Consider the following 22807-nt stretch of genomic DNA (forward strand, 5'->3'; position numbering starts at 1 on the left):
CTGACGACTCCAGCCAGCGCCGAGTGAGCCCGGGAGGCTGCGAGTCCCCCTGGCCCCAGCTGGGCTGTTTGTTCTCTGCTGGGCACCGAGCCGGGGAGAAAAGCAGCATTTTCCTCCCTGTTTTGAATTTCTCCTCTCTGCTGGACTCTTTGTCTTGGCTGAGGAGCAGCTGAGCCACGAGAAGGGGTACGAAGGAGCCCCTCTCTCCCTTCCTCCCCGGCTGGCTCCGCTCGCCTCCGGTTGCTGGTTAATATTTTTTGCAGCAGGGGCAGAAGGGACGGAAGAGGAGGAGGAGGAGGAGGAGAGCATCAGAGGAAGGCAGGGGCCCCACGGCCATCGCGGCAGGGAAAGCCAGCCCAAGTGAGCCTCACTGGTGAGTGGATCCTGGTGGGAATGTGCCGTGGGCTGTCCGGGAAAATCTTGCAGTGTCCCAGGATTTCCGAGTAGGAGTTTGCAGCTTGGCTGGGCTGTGGAGGGACTGGGAGGGGATAGTGAGTGTTTTGGAGGCCACATGGCAGCAAGTTGGAGGTCTCAATGGGGTGATCTCTGGGGCAGCCCCTGGCCATGGCTTGTGTGGGAGTGGGAAGTGCTGGCCTGTGAGACCCCACTGCACGCCCTTTGTGCACCCAAAAACATGTGCCGGGAGTGATTCCTGAGCCATGTTCTCAGCCAGGACCTGCATGCAGGGTCTGCAGGGGTTGCAGGGTATCTGCAGGCAGGATCTGTCCCCGTTTCCACCCCCAGCAGCCATTGCACCGCCCTCTGATAGGGAGCACCTTCATTGTGGCCAAACAGCTCCTGAATTCCAGAGGGGAAAAAAAAGGTGGTTTCTGAAGGCGTGAGCAAGCACAGGATTGATGTGCCTGTGCCCCCTTTTTAAGGGGGGGCCCCTCCAAAGGTTGTTTGGGAGCTGCACACACGCGCAACTGGGATCCCATTTCCATGGGAATGTGCCCCAGGGCTCCTTTAGCCCCTGCTCAGTGCCCAGAGATGCTGCTCCACGGAAACGGTGGAGAACTGAGCAGCCAGGCTGGCTGGGGATCCCCACCCCTGCCAGAGAGATGATTTTGGGATCTGCAGGTGGAGATGTCCTACGTGAGCTGTGCCTTGCGGGCAGCTGCCCCCCGCCTGCCAGCTCCCTGGAGGAGCCCCCGGCCCTTCAGCAGTGCCACGGGGCCCACGGCCAAGAAGAGTGTCCCGTACCAGAAGACCCTGAAGGAGGAAGGCCCCGGGAGTGGGGAGCCCAGCCGGCCCCCGCCATCCTCTGCCGAGGTGGTGGTGGTCGGGGGGGGCAGCCTGGGCTGCCAGACCACCTATCACCTGACCAAGATGGGGGTCACCAACGTTGTGCTGCTGGAGAGGGACCGCCTGACCTCGGGCACCACTTGGCACACGGCTGGTGAGTGGGTGGGCACAGCGCGGGTGCTCCCTGGGGTGGGCACTGGGATGCTCATGATTTGGGATGTGCCATTGTCCGTGGAGTGAATCCATTTCACAGGCTGCATCTGGATGTGCTGGAGAGTTTGGGCTTTAAATGTGGAGAATTTCAGCATTTCTATTTTTCCTTTTCTGTTGAACATCCCTCAAATTTTTTTTATTTATTTTTTTTTTTAAGATTCACGTGGCCACAGGAAAATGAAACATTTTTTTTTCCACAGGTATTTTTTTTACCTTCTTTAAGCCACTTTTCTTTGGCAGGGAGGAGGAGCTATCCAAGCTCTTTCGTGTTTTGTCACTTTTGGGGTCGTCCGTTCCTTTTTCCCATTCATTTAATGCCCAAGGAAAACAGAAGCCGATGGTTTGTAGCGCTCCCACGTATCCACGAGATGGAGCAAGAGCCCCGCAGGGTGATGCGGGACACGCGTGGGATCACGGGGCTCCCTCTGCATTCCCACTCCGGGTGATGGAGGGGTGACGGAGCTCCTGTCCCACCCATGGGCTGTGTGTGTGTCCCCAGGTCTCCTGTGGCAGCTGCGTCCCAGTGATGTGGAGGTGGAGCTGCTGGCGCACACACGGGATGTGGTCAGCCGGGATCTGCCGGCGGAGACGGGGCTGCACACGGGCTGGGTGCAGAACGGGGGGCTCTTCATCGCCTCCAACAAGCAGCGTCTCGACGAGTACAAAAGGCTCATGTCGGTAGGGAGAAGCCCCTCTGTGTCTCCCCCAGCTGAGTGAGCTGCAGAAGGTGGCATTTATTTGGGAGCGGGGCTGGGGGTCCCCAGGTCTCTGAATGACCCATCCCTCACTGCCTTCCCACCCAGAGAGCTGCGACTGGCCTGGATGTGCTTCCAGGGCAGCCTCCTGACTTCCATAAAGCTGGCAAAATGCTCCAAAGTCAGCAAAATTAAATCCAGCCATGGATTTTTGACCACTCAGGTAGTGGCAGCATCATTTTTTCCAGCTGCACGGGCAGCAATATGGGGCCATATTCCCTGAAATCTGAGCAGACCATCCCACCTCACACTGGACTTAGGGTTTGCTTTGGTGCAGCAGTTGCCTCACCAGGGAGATGAACATGTTCTGGGGGTCTCCTCCTCCTCCTCCAGCAGCAGGTGATGAGCAAAGCTTTTGTTTCCTGCTTCAGCTCCTGATTTTCTTGTCCATTGGCAGCTGGGGAAGGTGTATGGTGTGGAGTCCTACGTCCTGACCCCATCACAGACCAAGGACCTGTACCCACTGATGAACATTGATGACCTGTATGGCACCCTGTACGTCCCCAAGGATGGCACCATGGATCCAGCCGGGACCTGCTCAACTCTTGCCAGAGCAGCAACTGCCAGAGGAGCTACGGTAGTTCTTGATTAGTAATTGCTCATTAATGCCTATTGATTCTGGGAGGAGAATTCATCTCCTCCTTCTCCATCTCCTCTCCCACTAAGGCAGAACTGCTCCTGCAGAATCAGATCTTTCCCAAGAAGGATGTTGTCACGTTGGTTGAGTCACAGTGACAAAGCTGGCACAGATTTCCTGAACCGTGAGGTCCAGGAAAAATATAGGGTGGAAAAAAGACCTTTAGGAGCAAGACAAGGCACCCAAGGCAGGGAGATGGCCATTGGCAGAGCACTTCTTAGAGTAATTTTTCCCCTAATTTGGGGGCTGGGTGTCAGGTGAGATGGATTGTCCCCCTGCCCTTGTGACCCTGCCATGACTCTGCTGCCCTTACTTTGCCACCAGATCATTGAGAACTGCCCGGTCACCGGCATCCAGGTCAGAGCTGATGATTTCGGGGTGAAGAGGGTGTATGCAGTGGAGACAGCCCACGGGACCATCCAAACTCCCTGCGTGGTGAACTGTGCAGGTACAGGGCGCAAGGCGGGGGGGAAGCTGTGGGATGGGGGCTGTGGCCGCAGGGCACAGCTGGCTTTGCGTCCTGTGAGCCGGAGGGTCTGCAGCAGTCCGTGTCCCCTTGTCTGGGCGGGCTGCAGGACAGCTTTCTGGGGGGTGTGGAGGACAGGTCGGGGCTCAGTGGGGGTTGCTCTCTCGGCAGGTGTGTGGGCACGAGCCCTGGGCCAGCTGGCCGGTGTGCACGTGCCGCTGGTGGGGATGCACCACGCCTACGTGGTGACCGAGCGCATCGAGGGCATCCAGGTCAGTGCTGCAGGTCGGCTCCTCTGCTCTGGGGGGCAGTGCTGGTGAGGCAGGAAAGACCCCCCCTTTCCTGGGACTCCCAGACCTGTGGGACCCCACTCTGTTCCTGCCTTCAGCGTGGGCACGTGCTGCCAGGTTGGGCTCTGCACATGGGGAGGTGCACCCCTAGCAGGGCTGTCAGACCACTTTGAACAAAGTTAATATTTAACAATGTTACAACCGGCAAGATACTTCTTTTTTTCTTTTTTTTCTTTTTTTTTCCCCTCAGTAGAATTGTTATAGGATCTCTGCTGTGCTTGGTGAATCTGATAGCAGATTCATAAAGATCCCGAACACTTTCTGAACAAGCCCCAGTCCCAGCAGGCAGAGGTGCAGCTCTCCAAGCATTTCTGAACTGTCCCAAAAAATCTGTTCCTGCTGTTCGGCTGCGGAGAATTTCTCAGGAGTTGAAGGAGGCTTCATTGTCTCAGGCACCAGCGCTTTGAGGGTGACACATTAATTAGTTTCCATCCCACTGACACAGTCTGTGTCTGACCTTTCAGTACGAGGTGCCTCATTGTAAAAAGTGCTGTCCGTGATTACATTTCTATCCCAGTAACTCCACTGCGCTGTGCTCAGAAAGAAAGACTTCTCAGAGAAGAGGCTGCAGCTTGCAGACCTCGGTGCCTCTTGTTCAATCCACCTAATTCCGCTTGTCAACATGGATTGCAGTAGGCCCTACAGCAGTACTTCCATGTTATCTAAATGTTTCTCCATCCATTATTCACGAGAACAAATCCCTCATTCTTCGCGCACCACTGCCCACGTGTTGAGCTGCTGCCTCCTCCTGCAGAGGCGGGTGGCGGAGGAGTGATGTTTTCTGAGCTAGGATCAACCACGGGGGCTGCTCTGGCTCCCCCAAGCACCCCCAGTGCTGCTCACGTGTCTGCATAAGCCACTTTGCCTGTGGTTTCATCAGCTTTGCTGGAGCTGAGCCGGGTGCCTTCCTCTTGGGGCAACACCGGCACCCAAATTTCAGGGCTGAGGGAATGCCCAGGGAGTCATTGCTGCTCCCATCCTTGGCAGGTCACTGCTGCAGGTGCCCACCCTGTGTCCTGGACCTCCACCTCGTGTAGGGGTGTCCTCATTGTTCTCACTCCCCTCTCACCCCTCCACTCCCTCTCCCTGTTTTTCAGAACATGCCGAATGTTCGCGATCACGATGCCTCGGTCTATCTCCGTCTCCAAGGCGATGCCCTTTCCGTGGGTGGATATGAGTCAAACCCCATCTTCTGGGAGGAGGTGAGCAGTGCCAGGAGGTTTTCTGGGGGGAACAAGGCAGGTTTCCAGGGAACCCACCTCAGAGGGATGGGCACAGGCATGAGGGCCTCAGCACCTGGATGCTGTGGGTACCAACCTCTGTGGGGCTGGTGGGCAAAGCACAGGAGAGCATCTTCCCTTTGGGTCTGTCTGTGGCACAGACAGGCAATACAGAGGCAACAGGAATGAGATTAAAAGGCTGGACTGGGGCAATTCAGAGGCCACTGTGCAGTCCCTGCCCTGTGCATCATCCCTTCATCCAGGTGCAGGTGCCAGAGCTGAGGAGTTCTTACAGCAGCAGCTATACTCTATTGTTTGTCCTGATTCCTGTTTCCCACCCTCAGGTATCTGAAAAATTTGCTTTTGGCCTGTTTGATCTGGATTGGGATGTTTTCATGCAACACATCGAAGGTGCCATCAACAGAGTACCAGTGCTGGAGAAAACGGGCATTAAATCCACTGTCTGTGGGCCAGGTAACACAGCTGTGGTGGCACCATAGTGGCTGGGGTTCCACCCAGGATCTTGCTGGAGGCAAAGGGAAACTTCATAACCTGGGAAGAAGGAAAACTCTCTGAAGGCAGAGAAAGTGCTGGTGGTCTGGCTGCAGTGGTGTCATCTTCCAAGGGGTGGCATTCCAGGCTTAGCCTGGGTGGAGAAATAGAATCATAGATTCACAGGCTCACAGAATGGTTTGGGTTGGATGGATCTTTAAAGATCATGTAGTTTCAAACCCCCTGCCATGAGCAGGGACACCTTCCACTGGATTAGGTTGCTCCAAGCCCTGTCCAACCTGGCCTTGAACACTTCCAGAGACGGGGCAGCCACAGCTTCTCCGGGCAACCTGTGCCAGAGGCTCACCACTCTTATTGTAAATAACTTCTTTCTTATAATTTCTTATAATCTTATAGATGTCTTATAATCTTGTAGATTTCTTATAATCTAAATTGACCCTCTCTTAGTTTAAAACAATTTCCCTGGGGAGCTTTTTGCCTTGGTCCAATCTGGGTGTGAATAGCACAGATTTACAGACAATGTTGTGGCCACTGGACTGGAAAATTGAGGGGCAGATTTTTTTCAAGCAGTGACCATTGTTTTACCCAGTGTTATCTTATATAATTATTTTTACTACTTTGTTCTGGGCCAATGACATTAGATTCACCTAGATTTACATCCTAGGCTGTCTGCTGTGGAATCAAAGGCCATAATATTGCTGCAGTGGCAGCTGGAGGTGATGCCAGCCATCGAGCCCTAGACCTGCACACTTGGTTTGGCCTTAAAATCCACCATATGCTAAAAAAGAAACTGTAATAAAGCTCTTTTTGCTGAGGCACTTAAAAGGAAACCCTTGAGGCCTTTATGGTTGTATGAGGGGAAAGTAGGGCACGTCTCCTGCCCCGTGGCTGATCAAACATGATGTGTACAAGGTGGAGACCTTGGCCCTGGGTCCGGTGGTTTGATTACACTGCAGTGTGAGCAGAGCTGGTGGAGACCTGGCTTCTGGTAGATGAATGTCTATCCTTTGTAGTACAGTAATGTCATTTCCAAAGGGTCAGTGCTCCTCCTTTTCTCCTTCTTGATTTAAACCAGCAGTTTGTGACAGCTGAGTCACGCTGGGCTGAAGCAAACAGCCAAGGCTTGTTCTCTCTGCTGTGAGTAACTGTGCCAAGGGAGCCCTCACTATCTGTCCCAGGGCAAAGTCAGCAGGGCTGGAAGGAAGGGGAGGTGCTTTGGGTGTTGCTCCATTGAGTTTTAACCTGGTGTATCAGTACGGGGATAGTGGCACATGAGGAGCTGCTCTGGTGACAGTGGAAATATTGTGGCTCTGCTCTTGCCTTCTCCAGTGATCGTGGGAAACAAGCTGGGCATTGCTGAGGGGGGAAGGACCAGGCTGAACTCCATTTTCCCTCTCTCCTTTCACATGGATGGATGAACCACCACAAAACAGGGAGGAGGATTACACCCCTCTGTCAGGGTGCTTTGTTGTCCTCCCTAGTGAGGACTTGCATAGGGACTGTGGCTGATGGCCCTGTGGAATAGCATTGGCAGCAGGAGACATCATTAGCACAAGAGTCTGGGGAGACATCAGCAGCAGTCCCTCAGCTGAACAAAGTAGCTGAAAGTCATGGAATTTCCCAGCAGAACTCAATGAGGTGAAATACAGTCATCATGAAATGTGGCTTAGACTTTAAAAAGGCAACAAACAGATCAGTGCAGCCCCCTTGACTGGGGGATCGGGATAAAGAAAAAGCCCTCACAGCGCCTCATGCAACTTCTTTTGGGGGATTCACTTTGTTTCCCAAATTTTCAGTCTACTCCCAAGCTGGGAAGTGTTTGGTATTGGTCCAGTTCTGGCTCCACTGATCTGTCTGGGAGCAGGATGAGGTCAGCACTGGAAGCTGCAGGAAACCTGCTCCTAAAGTGTGTGATGTGTCCCCAAAAGCCTGTCCTGGCCTCACTGGCACACCCCCTCTGTCTTGCAGAGTCATTCACAGCCGACCACAAACCGCTCATGGGAGAAGCTCCAGAAGTCCGAGGGTTCTTCCTTGGCTGTGGCTTCAACAGCGCTGGTAAGAGAGACCCAAAGGAATCACACCTTGGGCATCATATCCCAGGCAGAGCCAGGCACCCACAGCTGTGCTTGGCCTTCTGGCCTCATCTGTATCCTCACCTCTTCCCCCAGGGATGATGCTGGGAGGCGGCTGTGGGAGGGAACTGGCTCACTGGATCATCCACGGGCGGCCGGAGAAGGACATGTATGGCTATGACATCAGGCAAGTCACCCTGCCTGTCACCCCTCATCCTTGGGTGATCCTTGGGGACAGTTTCAAGGCAGGACTGGCTGCTGGCATCGGGAGTGGGTGTCCTGGCAGCATCTGTGCCACTGCCTGTGTCCCTCCAAGGAGCTGGAATCAATTACACGCAGTGGCTTTAATGAATTTACACGTGGGGTTTATCTCATTTGCCTCATTCCACTTCTACACAAACAGCTTCCATCAGGCACAAGGAGATGGCGGTGATGGGGAAGGACGGGCTAATTACGTTTGGGTTTTGTTGTTGTTCAATTAGTGCCGTGCCTAATCCTCTAACTTAGTAATCGGGGGGGATGATTTCAACGGCAGAAAGATTAGCTTTGCCCCCCTCTGCAGCTCCACATGGGCCGAGAGTTTTGACTGTGCAGATGTTGGCTCAGTAATTGCTTTTGACTTGCTTGATTATCTCTGATTGGGTGTGGGCTTTCTTACAGGGCTGTTAGTGACAGCAACCACCTTGTCAGGGACAAAGCTTTGAAAATGCTGTTGCTTTAGTGGTAAAGCTGTAAGTGCCCCACTGACTCAGGCTGGGGGAGTGGGGTATTGGGGCCTGCAGAGATCAGTGAGAGATGCCTCCAGCTCCCTCCCTTTACCAGCTGGGCTAGGGATGGGGATGGAGCAATGGAGAAATCCCCAGGCTGGACAGGCACTGGGTTGGCACCACCACAGCCCTTTCAGGGTGACCCCAGCCCCACTTAGAGAAGCCGTGGGCTTTCCATCCCTTGCACCTGGATGGAGCATCCCCCATATCCCATCTGCCCTGTCATCAAGCTGTCAGTCCCATTTTTTTTCCTTTGGGTGATGATTACTAAGCTCCTCTTTAAATAACTCCCTTTTCTGCACATTTCAATATTTATCCTCTCAAAACACTCGCTTGTAAATATTTCATCTGGCAGCTGTTGCCCGCTTGCTGCTGTCAAAAATTCAGCATGTTGGAGAAGGGGCTGGGGCTGATGGGGCAACCAGGGGTGCCAGTGACATGCTATGTGTCACCTTCTGCTTGTCCCCTGCCAGCAGAAGAGGCAGCTGCTCTCACAGAGAGCCCATGGCCGCTTTTGGGGAGCATCACTTGCATTGCTTGCATAGCTCAGCTCCGGTGGCCTGCCTCTCCTCTGAACCCAGGCAGTGGGGAGGGAAGCTCAAAGTATCATTTTAAAAGACCCTAGAAATGACATTTTGTCTTGCCTTTCATCCTCTGCCTGCCTCCTTTTCTCCAGCCCCGGGAAAGGTGCCACAGTGCCCAGGGCTGCTCTCCATGAGTTATAGGTCTCTGGTAATAACAACCTGAGCGTGTGCTGAGCTGGCACATTCCTTCAAGGAGCTTTTCTGTTTGAAAGATGAAAATATGTCAAACGAATTTAAAATGATTCGGGTTTTATTTGTATTTCAACCTGGGGAGAATTGGATGAAAAATGTAAAGAATGTCCAGGGCTCATTCCCTCGTTGGGCTGCATTTGAACCCAGAGTGTGCTTTGAGGCTGGCGGGGCAGAATTAACCTCAAGTTTTAATTTTTTTTTATTATTTCCCCCCTCCAGAAGGGATGTATTCTGCTCCCAGTCACTCTGGAGTAGGGCTGGATAGGGGTGCTGGCTCTCCTGGCCAGCGCCAGGCCCTGCTTGGTTCCTCTGCTCTTCTACCCGTTGAACTGGTGCAGGAAATAGCAATTTTACACCTCAGCAGCTGCATCCACATCTGGGTCTGGTCAAGAGGAGGCACCCCAGGAACTAGTGGGCCCATTGGGACGCTGCTCTCTCCCTGCCTTCCAGGAGGTTCCACCACTCCCTCACCGACAACAACCGCTGGATCCGGGAGCGGAGCCACGAGTCCTATGCCAAGAACTACTCCGTTGTCTTCCCTCATGATGAACCACTGGCAGGACGCAACATGAGGAAGGACCCTCTGCATGAGGTGAGAGCATTTTGCCATGTGAGGAGCAATGGGAGACCCTCACAGCATCCTTGCAGCAAAAAAAGAGGTCACAAGGAGTGGCTGCAGCTGTATCGCTCCCCAGAGCATCGTGCTGCATCCATACTCCTGTCCATCCATCCTGGGGAGATCCCTGCCAATCCCAAAGCTCACTGAGTGCACACTGTGCGGGTGCTGGGGCCATGGGCAGTTTAATGGTAGAGATGCCAAGCTTTCCTTTAATATTTAACTTGGCAAAATGGCATAAGAGCTCAGTGATGACCACTGGGCAAGGGAAAAGTGAAGAGTTCAGAGGCTGAGTCGATTCACTACCAGCCCAACTCAGAGGCAGCTGCCAGGGATGAGGATGCCAAATGCTCACAAGAATGAATCTCCTGCTGCTACTCACCGTGTCCTGCAGCAGCAGGACCTATCACCTCAGTGGCAGCTTCTCTCCAAAACAGAAGCCAGGACATGAGGAGGGATGTGGGAAGAGTGGGGAGCAGCTGTACCTCTGCAGAGGTGGTTTTGCCAGCACCCTCTAAGTGGTTTTACTCCCTGGAGCCACCAGCCAGAGCTCTCCCCAGCTCCTACCTTTGCCAACCACTTCCTTGCACAAAGCTCTGTAGGTGAGCACCCTTTAGATGTAGCACTTGTGAGAAAAACCCAGTTTCCAGCATTTTGCAGCACCAGCAACACCCAAGCCATGCAGCTCAGAGCCCCCCAAATCACTCAGTACCCCCAGGGTGCTTGGAGTGACTCAGCATCAGTGGCTTGTCCCACCACATCACCACCAGCCCCATTCCCAGCCCTGGCAAGGAGCATTTCCCAAGCCCATTTCTGCCTGTCTCTGATTCATATCACACTATCCCTCTTCCAATGGAGAGCAGAGGCTCAAGCAGTAAAACAGACATCTCTGCCCTCCAGCCCCCGGTGTTTGGTTGACAGCTTGGTTGTTTTCTGTCACTGAGGATGCAATTTATTTTTTAATAGCTTGTCTAATAAGCAGTGCCCATTTGACTGACAGCCTGGTATTTATCCATGCAGCTCCAGAACATGTGCTGTGTTTTATAAATAGGCACTGAATCATTTTTGAAATGTTCAACAAAATCTATTCTTTTCTGAACAGAGGCCCCAAACAAAAATATCTTAATGGATCCCTAATTAATTGCGTGCAGAGAGATTTTCCTGAGAGCACAGAGGAGGAATGAGAAGGTTGCTGTATAAATCTTAAATGTTATTATATAATTAGTCTGTGAACATCAGGGGTAATCTTGCTCTGTGGATGTAGCATCTCTCAGTCAGTAATTTGGGCACCGTAGCACAGGTTTTTGGGGGTGCACAGCTGGGCTGCTCAAATGCTGCCTCTCGACTACCCTTGAGGCAAATATCCTTTGGGGGGGGGATAAAAATCAGGCAATTTGCAGGCAAGTTTGCCACTGTTTTAAAAGACAAACTGCAGTGCTGATTTTGGCTGCTGACAGCCAAAGCCAAGGGGTCACAAATCTGATCTGGAGCACGAACCTGCACCTGAGGAGGGCAGCTTGGATGCTGCTCAGAAAGCAGTGAAAAGGCTTTTTTTAAGACCATTTGTTCCCATTTGTCTGGTGTAGGAGCTGCTGCGACAGGGCTGCGTTTTCCAGGAGCGGCACGGCTGGGAGAGGCCGGGCTGGTTCAGCCCTGGGGGAGCAGCCCCGGTAAGCATGGCATGTGTTTGGGGGGTGCTGAGCCTAGAGGGTACCAGCTGTGCCCAGAGCACGTAGGATGTATCCTGTGTGTGCAGTGTGTGATATGCTGCAGCAGTTGCATGTCCCCAAAAAGGGTCTATAAGAGCTTTCGGGCTATAATTCCCTGTAACAGCAAAAAGAGGAAGATCTGTGTGTGCATGTTGTGTCTGTCTGTCTGTCTGCCTGTCCCTCTGCAACAGGCAGTATCTGCCTGCAGTGCCCCCAAACAAGAGGTAGTGATATATTGATGAAAGCAGTGGGCAGGGATGCTGGGGTGGGGACCATCCCCATGGGCAGGGATGCCAGGGAGGGGACCCATCACCACAGCCACGTCCTTCATGGACCCACTCCTCTCCTGGCGTGGGGTGAGTATGACTAGGAGAGCCTTGGCTTCAGCCTCACATCATCTTCCTCGCTGTCCCCATCCTCCCACTTCTTCCCCCAGGTCCTGGAGTACGATTACTACGGCGCCTACGGCCGGGAGCGCCACAAGGATTACACCTACAGCCGGCTGCTGGGGGACGAGTACACCTTCGACTTCCCCCCTCACCACGACGTTGTGAGTCCAGGGCTGACAGCCCCGCCTTTCCCCTGGCCACACCTGGAATTGGGGCGGTCAGAGGCAGCAGAACCTTCTTTGGGTGGAGTTGGGAGGGAGGGGAGGCAGCAAGCTTCGCCTAAAACTGGGGAAAAACGTTCCAAAAGGATTAAGAGGAGTGTGTGGACCATGCCCAGAAGCAGGAATTAAGCTGTGCTTTCCTAAATGAAACTGTTGATAGCAGCTTGGGGGGAAAAAAAAAAATCAATTTGATAAAATTTAATTGTTATTAATTATAACTGTCACTGCGTTAGTGAGGTAAGGAATAGGACTGAGCATACAGGATTGCTTGTCAGGCTTGCTCCATTTAACACTTGATTTTTTCAGGAATGTTTTGAAGTTGTACAGCCTTCAAAGGCACCAGACAAGTGTCCTGCTATCATTTCGCATTACATAAATGCTTTAATTTGTGCTTCCCTTTGTGAGGTGAGAGCAAGGCTCAGCTTCAGCGCTGTGTTTGCTTTAATTTTAGATCAAGAATGAATGCTTAACGTGCAGAAATGCCCTGGCTCTCTTTGACATGTCTTATTTTGGGAAATTCTACTTGGTTGGACCTGAAGCTACAAAAGCAGCGAACTGGCTGTTCAGTGCTGACGTGAGCAAAGCACCAGGTACCTCATTTCAGCTGCATGCCAGGGAAATCCCACCCCAGAAAACCCCATGGGAGCCTAAACTGGCTTTTATTTTGAATGCTGCTCTTGCAGAGGGTGTGGGAATCCTGTGGGAAAGTCTGCTTTCCCTGTCTTCACAAGACTGGATTCTGCTTTTTTGTACAGAGTCTCAGTGCTCTGATCTGGGGGGGGGGGGGGGGGGCAGGGAGGGGTATCTGGCCCTCTGGGTCCAGCTGTGGATCACAGCTGGAAATGTGATGGGTACTGGAGTAAATCAAGCACAACCTTCACCAGCTGTGGTTTGCTGTTCCCTTCTCCGGGGCTGGGAGGCTGGTTATGGCTTTTCCAAGGATGAAGATCCAGCTCCTCACACAGCAAAGAGAAAAAAATCATAGTTCCTGGTGCTGGGATACCCCAGGATCCATCAGGGCACAGTAAGGCAGTGGCATGGAACGATGGGGGCAAACCTTCCTGCTACCCAGCTCCCTCTGCCAGGGCTGGCTGATGGGCAGCAGTGCCCGTGTCCTTCCCGCAGGCTCCACCGTGTACACCTGCATGCTGAACAAGCAGGGGGGTGTGGAGAGCGACCTGACCGTCAGCAGGATCAGCCCTGGGGACCCAGCCTCCCCTCTGGCCCCTGCCTTCGAAGGTAAAAGCCCTGAGCACAGGGGTGCTGGAGGTGGGGGCATTTCTGCGGGCACTGGCTGGGTTCACCTTCCTGCAGCTCAGCTCCCAGCCTCTCCCACTGCGTTGTCCACCCAAAGATCTTTCCAGTCCCAGGAAGCCATGGTGACAGGTTTGTTCCAGCATTTCCTCCATCCCTGCCATGCTGGAGGGGCTGCAGGCGTGGGGGTTATTGCGTTTTCCTAATGGCAGCCACCTGGCTTTTTCCACCTCTGTCCTTTGGTCCCTGTAACCTGATTATCACTCCTGTCCCCAGGGCCCTGCACTGCTCATCGGTGTTATTGGGTTTGTCCAGCCCTGGCTGGCAGCTCTGACCTCTGTCCAAGCCCTTATCAGCTGCAATAAAGAGGAATTGAAAGGGAGCAGAGCAGCCCAGAGGGCAGAAATGGCATTAGGCAGCAGAGGAGGAGGAGGAGGCTGAGCTCGGCTCCAGCAGCACAGCCAAGCTCCGGGGCTGCCACCAGACAGGGGTGTGCACTTCTACCCACAGAGCCCTGTCCCCACACTGTGTCACCTTCAGATGTGCTGTGGGGCCAAGCTCACCCCCTTTGCCCCAGCAGCATGGGGTGCCAGTAAGAGAATCCTCCTTCCCTCTCGTCTGGGGCACTCGCAGGGGAAGGAGGGTGATGGGAAGTGGATGGCAGAGCTGTGGGGTTTGTCGGGCAATGGAGGAGTTTAATCACAGCAAAGTCTTTTTTTTCCCAGTTACAGTAGGTGGCTGCACTTATTATCATTGTGACAGATTATCAAAGAGCAATTTTGTAGTGGCAGGAAAGACAGAGGGAAGATTGATTACATATTAATCAGCTCTCAAACACCATCCTTGGGGATTTTTCCACCCAGGATTAGCAACGAGATGAAATTCCTCCTTGTGCACAGTACAGCCCCTGCACTGGTTATGGCTCGGTCACTGTAGCATTCCCTGCTTCCACCTGTGGCTCCCATTTCCCTCCACACTTAAGGGTCTGTTCTGTACAGGGACAAAAGTGCAAATGCTTTTGCTCTTGGTCTCTAGGGACAAGGAGGTTTTTTCCCTTCCTGTGATGTTCACACACACACAGGCTCCTCCAAGTTTCAAACAGCTTTTCATATGTTTTCTTCTTTGGGGTTTTGATGGCTTTCACCGTGCTGAGCCCCACAAAAGGCAGTAAAGCCCTCCCTTGCCCCAGAACCATTTAACCCCCCTGCTCTTGGCAGCCCACCCTGGTCTGTGCACGCTGGAGAGGCTCAGGGTTCCATCTCAGGCTCTGGAAAGCAAAACCAGCCTGGACCTGAGCTGGTCATCACCCCCAGCTCAAGGCTTGTGACCCTGAAAGGCTGCTGGGGGGTGTCTTCCAGGGGATGGATACTACCTGGCTATCGGCGGGGCCGTGGCCCAGCACAACTGGTCCCACATCACCTCTGTGCTGCAGGACATGAAGCTCCAGTGCAAACTCCTCGACTGCTCGGAGGAGCTGGGCATGATGAGCATCCAGGGCCCTCTGAGGTGAGTGTGGGGAGAACCTGACCATGGAGGGATGCAGGGAGGGATGGGAGAAGGGATGTGTGGATGGAGGGAGGGAGGGATGTCTCAGATACAGGTCCCGGTGTTGGGCAGGGCTAGGTGTGATCTCCATGACAATGATCTGGCTGGAGCAATGTTCCATTTTCTGGGAAATTAAATTTCTTTTGAGACTCTGACAGCATTGCACATCAGCCACATCAGCTCCTCCTTAGAGCGAGAAGTTTGTCTTGCCAACAGGATAACCTTGTGTCCTTTCAGCTGTGTCCTTTCACCACACCCACTTTGCTGTTTCCCCACAGCCGCGTCGTCCTCCAAGAAGTGCTGGACACCGACCTCAGCAATGAGGCCTTCCCCTTCTCCACCCACAAGATCACCACGGCCGCAGGATGCACGGTAGGATGGAGCCCTTGAGCTCCCCAGGAGCTCTGTGCTCTGAAGTGACCACCCCCCAGCCTGTGCAGCCAAGCATAGAATCACAGGCTGGTTTGGGTTGGAAAGGACACTAAAGCCCATCTCGTTCCAACCTCCCTGCTGTGAGCAGGGACACCTTCCACTAGACCAGATTGCTCCAAACCCTGTCCAATCTGGCCTTGATGGGATGGGACATCCATACTTTCTCTGGGCAACGCATTGCAGTCTCTGGACATTCTCTGCTAGGGAACCTGTCTGCCTCCACATTATTGCAGGGAGGTTTTGTTGCATTTTTTGTTTGAAAAGGCCAAAATCCAGTATGGGAGCAGGATGTTTCCCTCCCTGACTGCCTGCCAGGTGCCAGCCTGCTCTCCCAGCCCTCCCAGTGGTGTCAGAGCCTGGGCTGAGCTTGGGGAAGGGACATGGTGACTCATGGCTTTGCAGCGATGGCAGAGGAACAAGAGATGCCTCCCATGGATTAGGATGAGCACTGGTGATGAGATTTCCCTGACACTCCAGACACTTTCCATTTCCCCCTAATCATAAAATAGAAAAAGGGATGATTTAATGTAAAGCATGTCAGGTACTGGCAATAAGGGCTGGACAGCCCAGGGAGCTGCTGTGTTTGATCACAGGAGAAGTCTGACAGCCTTAAGCTTCCTGTACAAGTACAGATCATCCTGCATTTGCCCAGACTTCATGGCTCACTTCAGCTGTGATGAGAAAAGTGCAGAATTGGTGCTGCTCCATGCTAATGCCTCGGGTGAAGCCCGTTGGAGCCTGAGCGAGGGGACAAAAAGCCCTTTGGATGGTGATGGTGATGAGCAGCAGCTCTGCCTGGCTTGGGTGCCTGGTAGGGACCTATGGGTGGGGGTTCTCAGCAAGCTGCTGGAGATGCACCTTGCCCAGGTTGGCAGCCCAGCACCTCTGCCAGGCCCTGCAGCCATGGGTGGTGTCACTCAGAGGTGTCGAGGGAGGAAGGCTCAGCCTTTGTCGACTGTGTTGCAAAGAAGTGGAGCCTGGGGGTTTGCTGGGAGGTTTCACAGCACTGTCTGCCTGATTGGACTCCTGCATCTCACCTGGTGCAGTGAGAAAAGCACCTTAAATCCCTCTCCCACCTCACCCAGTGTTATCCCTGGGGAGGAGGTGATGGCAGCTCTTTGGGGAGTTCTGTCATGTGTGAGGCTGCTGATTGAGCCTGCTTGAAACAACCTAAATAGAAGAGTTGTTGACCACAAAGTATCATTTTGTCAAAAGAGAAATGTCCTGGGAAAACCTGCTGCTGGCAAGTTTGGGTATCAAGGAAAAGCTTTTGCTACGTTTCCCAAGGAGCTCTGACTTCACATTGATGTTTATCCCATATAAAATATTCCTTTTGTTGCAAAAACACCCTTTGGAAGAGAAGGTCGAGTTTGCACCCCATCCTTCCCATGGGAAATCTGGGCAAGCTCTGTTCCCAGGGCATCCCTTTCCCTCTGGAGGAGCAGGATGGCAGGAGGGACCATGCCGAGCTCTCACTCTGGCTCTCATGCCTGTGCCTGATGGGGGATGAAGGAGGTGAAGGTGCAGCAGTAAATCTTGTAAAAGGCAGCAGGAAAGCTGGGAGCTGGAGGCAGGTTGGATATTAGTGAAATTGGGTTAAGCCACGTGCGGCCACTTTTCATTCAGAATTAGAGTGGCTTTAATTCGACTGCAGCTGGCTGCTGAAGGGATTGCTGCTAAATCAAATTAGGGCTTCTTGATTTGTGAGCAAGAGCCTGGCCAGGGTTTAGGGTGGTTTAACTGAGTCACAGATTTTGCCCAAGTCATATTAGTCCTCCAAACCATCAGTACCAGTGTGCCCTGGGCTGGGGTATCAAAAATGCACAGTGAGTCCAGCGTCCCTTAATGGGACTCCAAAGCCAATTCATTGATGCAGGTTGTCCGAAATTTTGAATTTTAGTCCCCACTGGTGAGTTATAATCCTCCCTACATCCTCCCTTGTCACGGCTGCAGCAGGCTGATATCATCTCATAATAATCTCCTTATCCCCTGGGAAAGGTGTGTAAATGTTCCTGCCTCCAAGGGTGTGATTAGTTTATTTGCATTTCACTTCAAGTTTATAAAAAAGTAATCCAGTCCTGTGAGGAAAAAAATAGCTGGTAGAAATTTTGTATCTTCTTCTGAGTCTAAATTCCGTGACTGTCAGAATTGGTGTGGGCTGGGGGGAAGACTCCCTTCCTGCTGCCAGAGCCACCCTTTGGGCAGTCTCCTTTGGTCCCCATTGAACAATGAACACCAGGGTCTCCATCCCACGCCAAAATTAGAGTGGGAGGATTCCTCAGGACAGCAGGCTGAAACTTTTGCTGATATTATCACCTTCCAGGGGGATTAAACTGAACCCAACATCTTTAAAAAGTTATCGCTGAGATTTTCATGCATTAACTCAGTAGTTGAACAAAATCAGCTGGAGTGAAAGGAGAGTTCCAGCAGAGTTAATGACTCTGGAAATTACCTACTGGTTTGTGAGTTTATATATAGCGTCTCTCATTGTATTGAACAGCAGAGAAAGGTCCCCCTTTGAATTTCACTGCTGGATACAGGGTAAAGTTCAGATTTTCATTTTCTAGAATGCTTTTGAATTGCTGCTCAAAAACCCAGGAGCTGATGCTATTCCATAGCTCCGGCTGCTATCTAACAAAAAAACCTGTTCCTAGGGGAATTCAGCAGAAAGCCACAGCAGCAGCTGAGCCCAGCCCTTGGCATCACCCATCGACCTCTGTGGTGGGATGTGGACCCTGCCCGGGGTACACAAGTGTGGGGGCAACCTTGACCCCTGCCTGTGCAAAGCTAATGACTGGCACCCCAATTTTCCAAGGTGTTTTCTGTGGAGCACAGCTCCTGCTGGGATGCTTGCTCACCCGGAGCAGCAGTGGTTTGAGGGGAAGTTTCTCCCAGGAGTAACTTGCTCTTGATAGTTAAGTGCACTCTAGTCACAGTCGTAGGCAGGGTTAATGAGCCGGGAAGTTGCCTGTCAGTCCCCAGAGCATCTCCTGCCGCAGTGGAGATGGAATCTGGCTGCAGCAGCTTGATCTCTGGCTGTTCCCTAATTAGATGACACCTTTGTGTAGAAGAAAAGGCTTCTCTGCACCCCTTGTGTGTGTGCACCTGAAGAAGTGATTGCCAACCTTTGTTATTCTCTGCGGGGACCAAGGGAGTGCTGGCTCCCAGCACGGCTCGTTGGGAGGATGCTCAAAATAAGTTCCCAATATCTATGGGTTCCTTCCTTCTCTCCACTCCTATTGTAAAGGTTAAGGCTTCTTACAAGCTGCCTTAAACTCTGCTTGAGGGCATTATTTTTGCAGGGGGATATTAGGGGAAGCAGGAATGGATTTGGGTGCCCTCTGGCCATCCTCGCAGCGGAGAGCTCAGGCACCCCTTTGGCACTTCTGCCTGTTTTGAGCAGCAGCTGCTGTTGTCTGTTGTTGTTTGTACCCAGGATTAGACAGCACAGCTGGGACCAGCTCTGGTTGTAGTAAGAGCTCAGCAAATGGCAAAATGCAGCTTCTGCCCCAATGACACTCGGAGCCAGCACAGGCAAGCCAGTCCCAAGTCTGTGGAGTGTGTCCAGCCAACAAACCTGCCTGGAAGTCTCTTCCAAGCTGAAAACTGCTCTGTTAAGACTGACAGCTCATGATCTGTGGTGCAACTCTGGAGTTGATCTGTCTCCCAGAGCCGACTATGCATTTGCAGTTGATGTGCATACAAAGGGATGAACCAGAGGGGTTGTGTGGGGAGGAAGTGAAGAAATACAATGGGATGAATCAGAGGGAAACGCAGCTCAGACTCAAGGGCTGTCTCCAGGGAAGGTGCCTGAATCCAGGTGGCCCCAACTGGCCTGGAAAGCTTTGGGAATGTAAACTGTTTCATAGGGACAACAAGAAGACACAGGCAAGCTTGTCTGGGTAAGAAGCTGGGGGAACATGGGCAGGGCAGTCCCAGCATGGTCTGTTCCCCTGAGAGTGCAAGCAGGCTCCATCTCCAAGGATAAGGTTTCCCCAGAGAAGCACCGAGTCCCCTGTGCTGATCTGCTCATTCCTCTTTGGAGCTTCATGCATTCAGTGTGGAGCTAATTTGGCAGCACTGCTTTAGGGCACAACCTCCGTGGGGAAAATCCTGAGCATCTCCCTGGAGTGAGTGGGATGTGGGTCGGGACACTGGGCTCAACCCCTGCCTGGGAGCCTTTGGGTGCCTCTGCTGTGGGAGCACCATCCCAAGTCGGGAAATCCCTGGGGGACAGCAGCCATGAACTGCCCCAAAGCAGGACAGTCCTGCTGGGGACCGGCTTTCCCACCTCAGTGGATCAGCAGAGGGAGACAAAAGCTCGGCTGGAGCTGGAGCATCACATCTAACCCCAGCTGGGCTGCCTGCAACAGCCCTGCAATCAGTGGCCAGGGGGTGCTGACAGAGCCACCTCTGCCCACTGTCCATCCCTCCTGGGCACTGACGGTAGCTGGGCTTGAGATGCCGCCTTGGGCTGTACACAGATGAGAAATTCAGTCTGACACTGCCTTAGAAAGAGCACAGAACTGCCTTCCACCACGAGGTGCCCAAGGGTGCCCAGGCAAGCCGGCTTTCCCCCCGACACGGGCGTACGTGGCTCTGCAGCCTCTCCCACCCTGCACAGCCCGGCTCCATCTCAGGGATGTTTGGCCTCTTGCGTTTACAGGTCCGTGCCATGAGGTTGTCGTTCGTGGGCGAGATGGGCTGGGAGCTGCACGTGCCCAAGGCAGACTGTGTGAAGGTTTACCGGGCGGTGATGCAGGCGGGGGCCCGGCACGGCATCACCAACGCTGGCTACAGAGCCATCGACAGCCTCAGCATCGAGAAAGGTGCCTTGCTCTCCTTAAAGCAGCACTTGCTGCTTTTCCTCCAGCCAGGGGACCAGGGCAAAGAGCTTTTCCCCAGCTTCAAGGGCGGGTTAGTGGGGCAGAGATGCTACTGGTCCCAGTGCTGTGTGCTGTGATTTCCCCAATATGGGCTCCTCTCAAGGGTGCTTTGTCTAGGGCCAAGTGAATGGAGGGGTGTCCAGGAGGCAGGGGTGATGTCTTGGCCTCCTCATGCTGCTCACCCTGGCAGAGATCACCTGGTTGACCCCTGCTTGCTCCCTGCAGGGTACAGGCACTGGCACGCGGACCTGCGCACCGACGATACCCCGCTAGAAGCCGGCTTAGCCTTCACCTGCAAGCTCAAGTCCAGCGTCCCCTTCCTGGGCCGGGAGGCTGTGGAGGCCCAGAAAGCCAAGGGCATCTTCCGCCGCCTCGTCTGCTTCACCACAGAGGAGTGAGTACCACTGCTGAGTAACACTGCTGGCTCCAGCACCAGCGGCCACCCCAGGACCAGCATCCTCCCCATCCCTGTCTGTCCCGTGTGTACACACACAAGTGGTACACACACAGACACAAACACACAGACACAAACACACAGACACACACACACACACACACGGGGAGCTCGGTTACGAGCCAGCTCAGCTGTTTTCCATGCTCTAATTCCATCTCTAATTTAAATCCCACCGCAAATTCCCTGTTGGATCCTTTAATGGGAGCTGGAAATGGTGTGACAGGGAGTGGGTTGGTCCTGTTTCACCCAGAGCACCGGGAGGTTGTGCAAATTGGGCTGGAGGGACTTCACCAGTGCCTGGGTTGAGCACAGGGATGTTCATGGACCTGTGGACAATGGGAGTCCTGGCACATGGACTGGCCTGGGGCAGAGGTGGGGTCTGGCCTCCTCAAACTCCTCTGGCCTGTGGGGGACTGATGTGGGGCTTTGCTGATGGCAGCTCTGCCCTCCCCTCGCAGGAAGGTGCCGATGTTCGGCCTGGAGGCGATCTGGAGGGATGGCAAGGTGGTCGGCCACATCCGTCGGGCAGACTTTGGATTTGCCATTGACAAAACCATTGCCTACGGCTACATCCGTGACCCTGAGGGAGGCCCAGTGAGTACAGACCCTCTGGGGATGGCTGTGCCTCCTTCCCCAAGGGGCTTATGGGGGGAACATAGTGCTGGTTTGGTTTGAAGCCATAGGCACAAACCCGTTGCTGTCATCTGGGGTGTGAGATGGGGCAGCAGCTCCTTTGTGCTTCCCCCGTGGAGGCTGGAGTGCGAGGGGTGTCACTGGAGGGCGAGGGATGTCACGGCTCAGTGGCAAGGTCAGTCTCACCTGCTGTCACCCTGCGAGGTCCCAGCAGTGCTCTCTGGCCCCAGCACTGTCTCAGATGTTACTTGCAACCGAATATTTAATTGCAGTAGTGAATTAACTTATGTTATAGGGAGCAATGTCCAATAGGAGCAGAGCAGGCTCTTAATTAAGCCTGAGAGACTCCTGGAGAGGCAACCAGATGCCCTCATTAAGCAGTGTGCTGTAGTCAGAGGCCAAGGAAGCTGTGTGGGGACGGAGGGTTGGGGACCCTCTCTGTGCCAGCTGTGAGCAGTGCATATGCTTGTGCTTTCATCCTCTTGCTTGCCTTGGCTTTTAATCCTGCATCAGTGCAAGAGTCCTAGCTCAAGTGGTTTGTGGTCCAGCTGCCCCTGGGAACACCCTTTTCTCCCCGTGGTGAATGTTGTTCCTTTCCTTTCCCACCTCCTTTTTCCTTTCCACTGTATAACTCCACAAGTAAAAAAAAAAAAACAAAATTTCAAATACTGACCGATTTTCTTTTTTTTTTAACAGAGTGCTTTCAACATCTATTTTCCTTCTCTCTGTGCATCCTCTTGGAATGGCAGGGCTGGGTTTTCTGCGGAGAGCAGATCTGTGGGGCGGGGTGGGAGCTTGCCCAGGGATGGAGCTTGGATGCTGGCAGGGGGCTGGTGCCCTGCAGCACCTAATGGGAATTTCTCCATGGCTCTGCCCCACAGGTCTCACTGGATTTCGTGAAGAGTGGCAGCTACGAGCTGGAGCGGATGGGAGTGACCTACCCCGCCCGAGCACACACCAAGTCCCCGTTCGACCCCGACAACAAGCGCGTGAAGGGCTTTTACTGAGCAGGTGCTGCGGGCGCTGGATGGGGAGAGGGAAGAGCCCATTAGGAGCTGCCAGCAGAATTCCTGGCCCTTGGGTGCCCCAGCTGGCTCCGGGGTCAGCTGGAAGAGCCGGGAAATCACCTGCAGTGAACTTATCAAGCAAATTTGGGTCGAATTAGAGGGGAGAAGAGGAAGAGATTCTAAAAAGTCCAAAGACTCTGTTGCTCTATTTCCCAAGTGAAGCACTGCCGCTGCAGCAATAATTCTTTTCCATGGGTTAATTGGCCTGAAAACAGTGTTTTGCCTGACTGCATATGAAGTGGTTTCAGTTTTTGACTTTGCTGAAAACTCTTTCCCCCAAAATGTAGTTTCACACTGCCTGGAAATGAATTTTTTTAAACTAACTCTGCTGTTAATACAGCTGTAGCCTCCATACCTGATGAGCCTCTGATCCCTTGCTGTGTCTGTCCTCACTCCAATGGGTGTCACCTCCTTTTGGCTGTGCCCTGGGGACCCCGAGCTGGGGTGGGAACACTTGTGGGGGCTATGGAGGGAAGGGGCTGAGGCACAGGACCATTGCCCAGGTTCGTGCTGGGGATGCTCTGCCTGCTGCAGGGTTTTTCTCTGCCAGTACTGTTTGTGCTTGTGTGTCATAGAATCGTGGAATC

General features: G+C 53.3%; 1 protein-coding gene across 3 annotated transcripts; it reads left to right on the forward strand.

Moving 5' to 3' along the window:
• SARDH (sarcosine dehydrogenase) lies at positions 1-22574 on the forward strand. Of its 3 annotated transcripts, none has more exons than XM_064676765.1 (22): positions 1-186; positions 264-373; positions 1081-1399; positions 1958-2136; positions 2611-2790; positions 3175-3298; positions 3488-3588; positions 4764-4868; positions 5231-5360; positions 7368-7454; positions 7568-7658; positions 9465-9606; positions 11217-11300; positions 11776-11889; positions 12401-12539; positions 13075-13188; positions 14562-14709; positions 15027-15120; positions 19847-20009; positions 20292-20460; positions 20979-21114; positions 22035-22574. In XM_064676765.1, exons 3-22 carry the CDS (start codon positions 1087-1089, stop codon positions 22158-22160), a joined length of 2739 nt encoding a protein of 912 aa, XP_064532835.1. In that variant the 5' UTR covers positions 1-186; positions 264-373; positions 1081-1086; the 3' UTR covers positions 22161-22574. The 3 variants fall into 3 exon arrangements, with proteins under 3 accessions (XP_064532835.1, XP_064532837.1, XP_064532836.1); XM_064676767.1 differs by having other exon boundaries at positions 267-373; XM_064676766.1 differs by lacking the exon at positions 1-186 and having other exon boundaries at positions 214-373.
• The last annotated feature ends 233 nt before the right edge of the window (positions 22575-22807 follow it).

The sequence above is a fragment of the Pseudopipra pipra genome, chromosome 20 (assembly GCF_036250125.1).
Source record: "Pseudopipra pipra isolate bDixPip1 chromosome 20, bDixPip1.hap1, whole genome shotgun sequence".
Classification (NCBI taxonomy): Eukaryota; Metazoa; Chordata; class Aves; order Passeriformes; family Pipridae; genus Pseudopipra; species Pseudopipra pipra.

What these genes read in the sequence shown, in the direction of transcription:
- SARDH (XM_064676765.1), top strand. Translation starts at nt 1,087, where the DNA reads ATGTCCTACGTGAGCTGTGCCTTGCGGGCAGCTGCCCCCCGCCTGCCA. An exon ending in CTGTGGCTTCAACAGCGCTG is followed by an intron (nt 7,455 to 7,567) that starts GTAAGAGAGACC and finishes CTCTTCCCCCAG; the next exon opens with GGATGATGCTGGGAGGCGGC. An exon ending in TGACGTGAGCAAAGCACCAG is followed by an intron (nt 12,540 to 13,074) that starts GTACCTCATTTC and finishes TCCTTCCCGCAG; the next exon opens with GCTCCACCGTGTACACCTGC.